At 43.1% G+C, this 12,167-nt stretch overlaps 1 protein-coding gene across 1 annotated transcript in view; it reads right to left on the bottom strand.

Moving 5' to 3' along the window:
* Positions 1–12,167, bottom strand: part of PTGFRN (prostaglandin F2 receptor inhibitor) — a 64,169-nt gene that overhangs the window by 28,014 nt on the left and 23,988 nt on the right. The window contains exon 6 of the mRNA XM_075063582.1: positions 2,092–2,511. Coding sequence (XP_074919683.1) covers positions 2,092–2,511 — 420 coding nt within the window. The remainder of the gene's footprint in view (positions 1–2,091; positions 2,512–12,167) is intronic.

Below are 12,167 nucleotides of genomic sequence, written 5' to 3'. Positions count from 1 at the left end.
AGCTGCAAGAGAGCTTTTAGAAAAGCTACTACTCGGGGGGACTGGGAAGGCCAGTGCAGATGATATTACAATCAGATCTGTACGAGACTGTGAAATTTGTTCATGTGCCATGAAACTTGAATTGCGAATGTGAAAATTTTAAAATCAGCCTTTGCTATTTGCCAGATTTCTTTTGGGAAACAGCCTTTTCTTCTCTTTGAAGGACTGAAAAGAGAAATTAGATTCTCTTTTGAAGGAGGGGTGGAAAGCTAGCCAGGAAAGATGGCAATGCAACAAACAGACCCAACCCTTACATAGCTCACAGGTTTTACTCCATACTGCGGATATTAATGGTGTGCCTTGTTCTTAAACTGTTTAGCATGAATACAAAGTGACACCATACGAATACTTTCAAAAGAGTCGTATTAGTGACCCCCTTCTCAGGGGGTGGGAGTGGCTCTGGGTAGAGGGAAAAGGTTCACCTTTTCAGGCTTCTCATATTACTCTGTACACTGGCAACACAAACATTCAGGTAACATGCATCCCGTTGAAATGATAAGCCACTAGCCGTGGTACTCTGAATGGGACCAGAGCATGGGTAATGTCTGCTTTTAGAATGACCATTTTATGATTACAAGCAAAGAGGGAGAGGGGAGCAATAGTAAGGCCTAGTAGTGAAACTCACCTGGAAGTTCAGTCCGCGACATTGTCCAGGCTCTTTAAAGGTCAGGTGCACTTTCAGTAGGGCTAGTTTCTGACAGCGTCAGAGCCCTACACAGTTGCAATGGAGAACATCATTTTATGACGACTGCTTAAGGCTTAGCCCGTGGCCCTTGCCATAAGGTGTTTCAGTTTCAGATACTGGCTGGTTGAGGATCATTTAATTACTATTTAGGCAACTGGAAATGAACAGACCCTAGTTTGTGCAAAGCTCTATCCTCTCACCAAACCCAGAATTCCTCATCCCCCAAAGCTTCAGATACATACTGTGACTCTGGGATGTGCGTGAGGCCACTGAGGAGTGAGACGGTGCAAGGGGAAGGAGCATGTGGGGAATGGGAATAGAGATAAAAATGATGTTGTTAACTGCATTGATACATAAAAAAACCACAGGGTCATTTTGCCCACGGAGCCGTTAACTTTGATGGAAATGCTCTTGGGGAATTTGAAATATGAAATCACTACAAATCCAAGAAATCGCCAGTTAAGCCAACATCAACATCCAAAGCAGCCTCAGCTCTTGTATAACCACTCTAACCCCTTCCAGACAGTTCAGCACCATAAAAAGTAACTGAATGCAACATATAACAAATCAGAAATGCACTTACCTGATGCCTCAGTCACACACAAGTACACACGGACATCACATTCATGTACAGACAACATCTGTCTACTGAAAATAGCTTAATCTAGTGGATGTTGCAGCTAAGGTTGAGAGTTTGAGTGCAATGCTGAAGAACAGATGTATGCACTGCAGTTGTGTATTTGCTGAAATTCAAAATACCATGTCACACTTTGGAGTCCAAGTATGATTGGGTTTTAAGATGTTTGGGTAGTGGGGCATGCAAGCAGAAGCTGCTGCAATGTTAAAGTTGGCTTAACTGGCAATTTCCTGGATTTTTTGCAATTATATTGATAGGAAATGCACTTGGGCAATTTTATTCCAAACTAATTAAGTTTGCTTTAGAACAGAAATAGGATTCTCCATGGCTTTTTAGCATTAAAGCTCTCCCAAAGCAATCATTATATACCACCAATATAGTGACTGAGCTGGCAAGCGTAGCAGCCATTCTTTACTCAGAGATAGGTCATGCCATGAGAGACTTTCAAGCCTGTATTAGCGAAGGAAGGAATGTGGGCCAGGACTCCAGTGTCAGACCCAGTTCATTTAAAGTATTCCAAGATGTAACCAAACACAATGAACAGCAGAGAAGTGCCTGGGGAGTGGAGATACACAATGTTCTAGCAACCAGACCCATTTCAGCATGGAGATGCTCTCAGATTGAGCAAAAGAATAGCACCAATGACCCCAGAGGTTAGTGACACTGGCACAAGCACCATGCAGCATTCAGCTCCCTCCCAAAGCACTTACACATTGAGTTCTGTACTGACCTGAGGTCTGGAAATCTATCTGGATGGGATTGGATAAGCCATTCACTGCCTCTCGCCACATGCCACCGCCGCCTGGGGACCAGGCGGTCACCACACAGCGATACAGACCAGCATCAGACACCTGCGTCTGGTACATCCTATAGCGGAACTCGTTCTCCTGGACCTTCTCCAGGACCACACCATCCACTCGGGTCTGGTCTGTCCAGTCTTCCAGTCTTACCACTGAATCCTGGTTCAAGGAGATTATGCGAGTGGTTCCATTAGGGTTTGACTGATCCGTTAGTGGCTTTTCTGCTGTAATGAGAACAGAGTACCGCGGGGTCTTGATGTTTTGGGAAGACACCTTGCATGTCATCTCAAAGGTGTGACCTGCCACGAAGAACGGCTTCAGTTTCACCGCCTCCACTGTTAGTGTATAATCTGAAAGAGGGAAGGAAATTAGAAGCAATAAATAGCTGTCTGCATTTATATAGCACCTTTCCAAAATGCTTCACAAACAAGTAGACACAGCCCTAGAACACTTTACCTATTGTTGGTATAGTGTGCAGTTTGCTATTTAACAGCTCACACTGTTACATAAACAGCTTAGGATAGGACGTGAAGAAAATTATTCCTGACAGACACTACAGAGAAACTGTGACAGGTGGAACTTAATCACCCAAGACAGATGTGGCTAGGACATTAAGGATAGTACCCTACATTTGAATAAATCCCTCAAGGGATCAGGACCTCAGATTTATGTTGCTATGGGAAGTGCCATTTCAGATCGAAGTTCTGGGGCATTAGTTCAGCACCAGTGACAAAATGAAAATTGCAGCCTTTTGGATCAACACCAATTCCTGCAGCACCATGGGTCTGCCTTGCAGATCCATTCCAGTAGCGTCCTACCCTGATTTGGCTTAGCTTGCAAGATCAGCTGGGATCAGAGCATAAGGAGGTTTGGTTACAAGAACAAAAAAGTCCTCCAAACGCTTTCTACATGTAGGAAAAAAATCCAGGATACATCTTCCTCCACCTCTGGACCTCTCACCTGTATGCTACTTATTTGTCTAAATCGGTCATAGCTAATATTGGAATGTTAGAAGTTGCATATTTACTGTCATTAATTATGTCAAATAAAGAGTAGAGGGCTTGCCCTACATTTCCCCACTCCTTGCCAAGTCTGAGAGCCTGAATCCTAAATATCCCTTAATGACAGGATTTTGGACAGTTCTGTATCTAGGAGGGGAGCAGAGTCCCCAGAAATGGAAAGTTTGAGCTCAAGAGCAAAGCATCAAAAAAGTTATAGGCAAAAAACAAAAACAAAAAACAACAACAAAAAAGAACAGAGGTAGATAAAGGTAGGTGAGTTGCAAACTTAAGTATATTGTTCACTACTGGGAAAGATCACACACTTGAGAACAGTCCTACTTATTGAGGCACTTAAACCACCAAACACCGTAATATCTATGTCCTGGTCTGCACACAGAAGTTGCACTGGTTTCTCTGAAGTCAGTTTAAAAAACAGTCGGATAAATAGCTGTACAGAAGCATCAATTTACCTTCCATCAGTACATTTTACAAACAATTTAATTAAACTGGTGAAATTTCCACATTTAGATAAGAACTTTGTACTAGCTACATTTCAAAGAACAAAAGGAGTTACACAAAGGCCTTGTGGCCAATCCACAAGACAAAGAGAAATTAAGGCTCCAATTCACATCCCTTCCAGGAGGAATACAGGGTTCTCTTAACTTCCAACAGTGTCCAAGGTTGGCTGAAGTGGGTGGAAAAAGACGACCCCAATAATATCTTTCCAGCTGATTGCCTGGATTGATCCTCCATGTATCTCATGAGCTATGGCTCCTTCCAGTGGAGAGGGTAAAACATTACCCCACCCACGGGCACATTATAAGTTGAAAAAGCCTCCAGATTGGCATTGCCCATCCCCTCTAAACAAAGCAAGATTGATCCCTAAAGCATAACCCCTTGAGCCATTTGGGAGACCATATTAACCTAGTCTGCACAAGCATGCTTTCTGTCTAACCTTCACCTGCACCACACAACACTAGTATATTTGTCAGTCAACCCAAACGAGTCAAGGTATGTATTGGTTATTATGGCAAGAAAACACAGAAGTGCAAATAGTAGACTGGAGTCAGCTCAGCGTTTAGTACTGTTTTTGCTACAGTGAATTTTCTTCCAGTAATGAAAATGACTCCATATGATAACACAAACCCAGCCATGCTGTGCAAGGCAAAACTTTACAGGGCAACAGGGAAATAAGCTAGAGTAAGGCTGCAACACATACCCCCCAAATTGAAACAAATACTTCTGCCTTCCCCAGGAGTGCAACAAGATACTAGTCATGATTACATTTTGGAGTGTTTTGCCTGTAAGCAGCAGTTTTCCCAATGAGTAAACAGTGCACGAAACGAGAAACCGGGTATGACAACTTTAAAATCAGCACTGTATAAAGTAGATCACTATGCAATGCTATATAAAGCATCAGCAGGAATAGAAAAGGAATATGGTGTTAGCAGTGGTTTGGGCAAGTATGGAATTAGATATTCCATACAACAGAATTTGAGAATATTAGGATTGCAGTTAGGCGCTCAAAAGTCAGGAGATGCCAAAATTGTGGTTGCATGCCCAACCAAGTCTCTGCCCCCTTATGCATGTACATTAAAATACAGTCTAATACAATCACATTCTGTTTTTTCATACCATCATTTCTACAAACTTTGATAGATACACTATATTATTTATATTGTTGTAGTCCTAGCAGCCTTGAGTATGCCATTGTGTGGGCATTGAACAAACATGGTAAAAGACAGTCCCTGCCCCAAAGAGTTTATAAGCTAAAGACAATATATAACTGCATAACTGAATTTGACTTCTTTATACTTACATCAACTTGGTTGCCGTAATGGTCCAATACAGGTGAGCATCCTCAGCTACCACTGAAGTCAACGTGCTCAAGCCCACTGGTATTGAAGTCAACAGGACTTTGGTTACTGACTTCAGTGGGAGCAGGATGAAGCCCAGTGAGAGTTGAAAGCACTTGGACCCCTTACAAGAAGCGTTCAGCAACGTACACGATCATTAGCATCTCAAAGGAACACATGCAGAGTTGCAGTAAGTGCCTATTATTATGATTTTTTTTGTAGTGTCATTTAAGTAGAAATGCATCTGCTTTGTAGTTTTCATGGGACCTGTCAAGCTATTTTAATCTTAATAAATTTAAAATACTACTATTTTCTCCAAATATAGGATGTGCTGTGAAATAATTAATTTCCAACGCTTTTATTTATAGGTCACTGATTTGAACTTTGATATTCTTAATTAGAAGAGTACAAGTTTGAAAGCTGAATGTTTCCATAAACTGGCAGTTTAACTTGTCATCGTTTCCAGATGTAAAGTATGTGATCACATTAAGCAGAAACAGTTTGTTAACAGTAAGAGGGAATATAATGAAATCCCAGGGACAGTAACGTAGTTATTAAAATAGTTATCGGTGCAGTTGGATTCTGAATGCCTATTCTAGGCAGCAGTGGACATGCCACAGTTTAAGTTGGAACTGAGTTTCCATTGTAAGACGAATTTTGGTAGGTTAGGTCTGAAATGGGTAGAATTATTCTATCAAATTTAAGTAAATCAGAAAAAGGGTTGATACATTAGGAGTTGAGGATGAATTAGAATCCTCTGTTTCGCCACTCTGTAGCCAGAAAATGGCAAGAAGAGAAAACCTAGTTTGATGGACTTGCCTAGTTGAGATCTAGGGCCCAGGACCTGATTAAACAACAAGTAATAATGGTAGATGGCACATCAACTCTGGTGTGCTAGGGCTCAGCAGAAGTTCAACAGACCAAGCCTGAAAGCAGCAAGAGTCAGGCAGGGAAGGGGGAAGAGAGGGATAAGGGTTTGCCCACTTCCTGGCTCTTCTGCAAGTAAGGTGGTAAGCACGATTGAGGATATGGACTCTCCTTAGGTAGGCTGTCCCCCAGGCACTCTGCTTGCCCAGTCCCCTCCTATACGTCAGTGATACATTGTGGCTTGCAAGCCAAAAGTGGCTCTTCCATGTGTCTCATGGTGCATATGATATTAAAACAAATGAGTGATTTAATTAATAACCAATCTAACTTATTAACCAATCAGGATACTGGTACCACTAAGGTCTAAAGTATCACTACTATAGGTCTACTGAGGGGGCTTTGGGAAATCTGAGGATGAAGGGGAAGCAGCACAGAAGGGGACTATCACCTCCCTGCCACTTCTTGGGCCTAGGGCAGAGAGCCTGAATGATCTCTTTCCTTGCCTTCCTTCCTGCCCCAGACCTCACGTTGTCCTCCTGGTCACAGTTCTGCTTCCCCCACTCTTGCACAGAGTCCAGAGAACAGAGAGGGGGCAGCAGGGAAGAGGTTCTTCATTCCCTGGGACCACAATCGCCCCCCTAAAAACCCTTAATGAGCCCATCCAGTGAGCCTACTTAGGCTCCTCAGCCACCATGCGTCAGGTGGCTGAAGAGAAAGACTCGGGAGGGAGTAAGGGGGAGGGAGAATCACAGAGAAATGGGAGACAGCCCACCAACTCTGTAGAGGATTAGAAGGCAGCAAGGAGGGTGAGGAAAAAGTTCTTCACATGATCTGCTCCAGAGAAACCAGACAACTGCAAGAGGCAAGGTAGGGGAAAGTTCTTCCATTGGATTCTGATCACCTTCAAGTCTCCTGCAAACCCCATACCTCTCCCTTTCTGCAGGCCTTAGGACAGCCCCAGCCAGTGGCCCTTAGGAAGTTGACAGGGGTGTGGCTCCACTCCTAGGCTCTTTAGGAGAGGGCCCCCTGATTCTTAGGACCTACTGGAGGTTCCCCCCAACCTCCCTAGTCAGAGTTTGGTATTTGTTAGCTCAAATGGGACAGAATTAAGATTGTGATTGATGTTTTAAGTGGCTGTGGTTAACTGTAGAATTATATCTTTAACTCTAATTTCCTGTTCAACACTAACATTCTTGAAAGTTTATACATATTTGAAATATTTTTGCCTTACCTATTGGGGGGGGGGGGGGGGGGGACTTGGCTGGAAATTTTTGCTATTTTATATTTACTCAGTAATAAGAGCGGTGTATTGCTTCTTGTTCCCAATTTTCATGGCCAACCTGGCCTGGCTTGCATACACCGAAGAGAACAGAGTATTGTGAGGTGGCCCATATAGGTCTGTAATGTTTATAGAAAAAAGTGGTTTCATGTTTTATATTTCATTTGAGAAATATTATCACTTGTAATCATGTAATTAGAGGACTATCATAATTTATATACACACATGGTCGAGTTACTTTTGCACGTGGACACCACTCAGCTCCGTATCTCCTTTTCATGCCCCAAATGGTGCTCTCTCGACTTTCTCAATGCCTGTCTGAGACCAGGGCCTGAATCAGAGCTAACTGGCTGTGGCTCAGTCCAGATAAGACAGGAGTGATGCTGACTGGATGAGGGAAGCAGTCAGATGGCAGAGGCAATATTGGTTCTCATGAGAGAAGGGATACATCTGCTTTTTATTAAGGTTCACAGCCTGCTGATCCTACTGAACCTTGAGTTACTTCTGGAATTCCAGGAAACAGTAGTATCTGAGCATGCTCTTATCGATCTGCACTTTATAAGCACGTTGCTACAGCTATCCACACCTTTTTCACCTTCATATTAGATTACTGCAGTGAACTATTCTTGGGGCTGCACTACTCAATGTTTCATGCATGGAGCATATTACACTTGCTTCATAATCTGTGCTAGCTTTCAACTAGTTTTTGGGTACAATTCAAGATTTTAGGTTTAAACTATAAAGCCTAGTATGTTTTAGGTCCTAGCTGTTTTATAAATGCTTCATGCTGGGAACTGAAATCAGCTGGAAGACTCAAGTTGACAATCCGCAGTTTATGTCTTGAGGACTTACTGTGGAAAAGCATTTTCAGCAAAAGGCCTTACTCAGATTCACTTTTCCAATTCATCTGATAGAACTGGAGCTGGCTGACAGTCAGGACATGCTGCAAATCCCATATCTTCAATCAGGCTTTTGCACACACAGGATACAGTGGGAGGAACTGATTTTCAGAGATGGGTGGGAAGCTTTTTGTTTTGCATTTGGAGAGTCGGACAAGTCAATTCTAGGACCTAATACACAGAGGGATTTTTCATAAACATGCAATATACATTTGCAATATTGAATCACCATGGCCCTCTGATTTATATGGAACCCCGCTTTGTCTATGAACAATCCCCTTCATGAGAACATCTGAGCCTCCTAGAACAAGACCACTTTAAAACAGTTCTTACAATGATGCTCTGATCTCAGAGGTGACAAGGAAAGGGTAGAGAACAACCTCTCCAATTGGAACGACTCAGTCATCGCCAGGACTTCACGAGAATCATTTCCCTTCCCAGGAAATGTCCTATTTAGATTTTACATTAAGGTAGCTCTGTTCTGCTCTATAGGGCACTCCAGCCTGCCTTTATCTCCATCCCACTTCATGGCCTTTGGTACCTCGCTGCCATAGGCGGGGACACAAAGCCAGTATTCTCAATCTAGCCAAGTTTATCCACCTTCTTATTCATCCAAGCTTAAGGATCATAAGGGGACTGCTTCCGAAGAAAGAGGAAATGAAAGCACAGCAGGGATCACCAGGAAACATACATGTGTTTAGACCAGTGGTGGGCAACCTGTGGCCCATCAGGATAATCCACTGGCAGGCTGAGACAGTGTTTACATTGACCATCCGCAGGTATGGCTACCCGCAGCTCCAAGTGGCAGCAGTTCACCGTTCCTGGCCTATGAAAGCTGCGGGAAGCAGCGGCCAGTATGTCCCTGGGGCCCACGCCAAATCTCCTCAGCTGTCATTGGCTGGGAACAGCGAACCACGGCCACTGGGAGCCAGGGGCGACCATGCTTGTGGATGGTCAATGTAAAAACACTGTCTCACAGCCCACCAGCGGATTACTCTGACAGTCCATAGGTTGCCCACCACTGGCTTAGACAGTTATTGCTGAATAGGAGCAAGGAAAGGTCACATAAGGGAAAAAAGAGTGAGCATTTCTGCATCCCTAATACAAGACATCAATATTTTTGACACTAATTTATGCAACTAACTGTACCCCACTCACTGCCATAGCTGGGATCATCAATGTAGCCAGGTATGGATTTAGGCTAAAATAGGACTCATTTTAACTGCCAGAATCTAGATCACAGAAAAACTGCCCTGTTCTGTTCATTCCCTCTGAAGCATCTGGCCCGGACCACTGGATACTGGGCTGGATGGACCATTGATTTGACCCAGTATGGCCAATAGTATGTCTTTAGTGATCAAAACAGAAAGCTCTCCCCAAAACCACTCTCCATCAATTGCTACTGGGGAAAGACTAGGGGGCCCTATTAATGTGATCTGTGAAATACTGCTTTTCTCTCTCATTGCACACAGCACACAAGCTACAGAACAGCACCATCATCAACATTTCCCTCTGGACAGGCCAGCCAGTAGTAGTTGTGCAGGTTACAGAAAAATCAAAGATTATTTGGTACTTAGAGAATGCTTCAGAAGTTAAGTAAAGAATGAAACGGGGAAAACATTCCTTCACATTTTCTAATACTAAGCAATAGTGCAACTTACTAACTTTTAAAGAAAGACTGGCCAAAAAGGTTTAAAAAAAAAAAAAAAAAAAAAAAGAGGAACTTTCTTCAAGCACTGTAACCTGAATCCTTCTAGAGTATGCATCTCCTCCTATCTGCAGTAGTCCCACAAACTCATCTTTGAAGTTAGACTCCTGGAACCTTCAATTAACGAAAAGAGTCAAAAGTGCAACAGAAATCCACCCAATACCTACATATACAAAGGGCACAACTGGGCATAGTTTATGTTGTTAGAAGAACAAAAAACTTAACAGATAAGATCCCGGAAGGAAACTACAAGAATACACTCTCAACTTACTGTCTGTCTGGGTGTGACTTCAAACAGACCAAGGCCAAAGGCAAAAGAAATCCTAGCCAAATTATTCCCTTCAGTCTTGCAGTACTTCCTGACTTGTGTGACTGGCTGTTTCAATTCTGTAAGTTACAGTATTCCTTTGTTGCTCCTACTGTTTAACGTACACTTTTTCAAGGCCTTAGCAAACAGTACAGAATATACTTTTGGGTAATGACTGAAGACAAGATTTCAAAGAGAATGATCACTTTAAAATGTGGCCATAATAACAATACTGAAAAGACAGATGGTTATAAGGGAGGGAGAGTTCAGAAACAAAGGGGAAAAAATGCACTATTTCACCAATCCCCACCCTGACAAAACCAGAAAAAAGGGAGGTTATAGCTAGAACAGATGTTCTGACAGGATTAGCGTTTAATGCAGTTACCTTAAGTTGCACTACCTCAATATTTGCACTATCCCCCCTCTAGGTGGTGCTGCAAACACCAAGGTACTGTTATCTAAGGCAAATTGGAAGGTTAAAAGTAAGGGTAATCACTATACAAGCATTTCCAATGGACAGTCTACAAGTGAAGAGTATCAACTCCTAATTCTCGTGAATCTGTCCTACACTAGCAAGTATCAAGAAGAGCTGTGAAAGGGTCACCATTTTTTTTCACTTCTATTTTCAGTTATTTCTGAAGCACAAGAATCATGCAGCTTCTGCTCCCAGTGTAAACCCGGGTGATCGCTGCATGGGACTTCAGGCCAGGGCCGGCTCCAGGCACCAGCACAGCAAGCATGTGCTTGGGGCAGCCAACAGAAATGGATGGCATGTCCGGCTCTTCGGTGGCAATTTGGCAGCGGGTCCCTCAGTCCTTCTTGGAGGGAAGGACTTGCCTCCGAATAGCCACCGAAGAATGAAGCGGCGGTAGTAGAGCTGCAAAGTGCCGCCTGTCGCAGCTTCCCCCGCCACCCACACCGTTTGGGGCGGCAAAAATGCTGGAACCAGCCCTGCTTCAGGCCAAGCAAAAAAATCAATTAATTTTAGGCCATATATTTAGATTTTGTATAAGAAATGGAGGGTTTTACAAGGCCCGATAGTGTTTGTAGAATGTGTGGATGTCTACAGAACAATACAATTGAAAGGAAAAGTTCTCTCTTATTCAAACATTCCCATACAGTGCTGCAAACCCAAATTCAACAGCATTGGGTCAGGCATGACATCCAGACCAGCCTGGAATCTCCATGCAAGCAGACAACTTTGTTTATACGCAAGCAGCTGTGATGAAAGTAGTAAATCTCACTGTCAGATTTCTTTGGTATTAAACCTCAGGTACCATTAGTAGCATGTTTGTTTGTTTACATAAAAGTTATATTCAGTGTTGAAATAAAAATAAATAAAAGTGAAGTGATGTTAGATCTAGCTAAGATGCCTTCAAAACAAACAGAAGAACTTTACACAGACTATGTCAGAAACCAGTCATGACGTATCTTAATGACTGGCTCTATCTGCAAAGCTGAGCAAGCAGAAAAGCCTTTAAGCTATATCCGTCTCCTGAGAATGAACAAGGTGGATTAACAATCGTACATTAATGGACAAACAAGACAGTTACTGCATAAGACAAGCCAAAAGAAGAGTCCTCAATCTCTACATGTGGCTTTTACATTTCAAGCAAGGAACTGAACACCCATGAATCCCAATGGATCAATGAATGCAGAACAAAGTCTTCCCTCCTTTCTGTAAAGCATGGACAAACACGTGTCTTTCCCAAACTGCACTGACTCTCAGGCCTGGTCTACACTATGCGTTTATACCGATTTTAGCAGCATTAAACCAATTTAACCCTGCACCTGTCCACACAACGAGGCCCTTTATATCGATATAAAGGGCTCTTTAAACCGGTTTCTGTACTCCTCCCCGACGAGAGGAGTAGCGCTGAAATCGGTATTATCATATCAGATTAGGGTTAGTGTGGCCACAAAATTGACGGTATTGGTCTCCGGGCGGTATCCCACAGTGCACCATTGTGACTGCTCTGGACAGCAATCCGAACTCGGATGCACTGGCCAGGTAGACAGGAAAAGCCCCCTGAACTTTTGAATTACATTTCCTGTTTGCCCAGCGTGGAGCTCTGATCAGCACGGGTGG

This window comes from Chelonoidis abingdonii, chromosome 1 (assembly GCF_003597395.2).
Source record: "Chelonoidis abingdonii isolate Lonesome George chromosome 1, CheloAbing_2.0, whole genome shotgun sequence".
NCBI lineage: Eukaryota > Metazoa > Chordata > Testudines > Testudinidae > Chelonoidis > Chelonoidis abingdonii.
The sequence above is the reverse complement of the archived record's forward strand: the minus strand, read 5'-3'. Positions and strand labels throughout refer to the sequence as shown.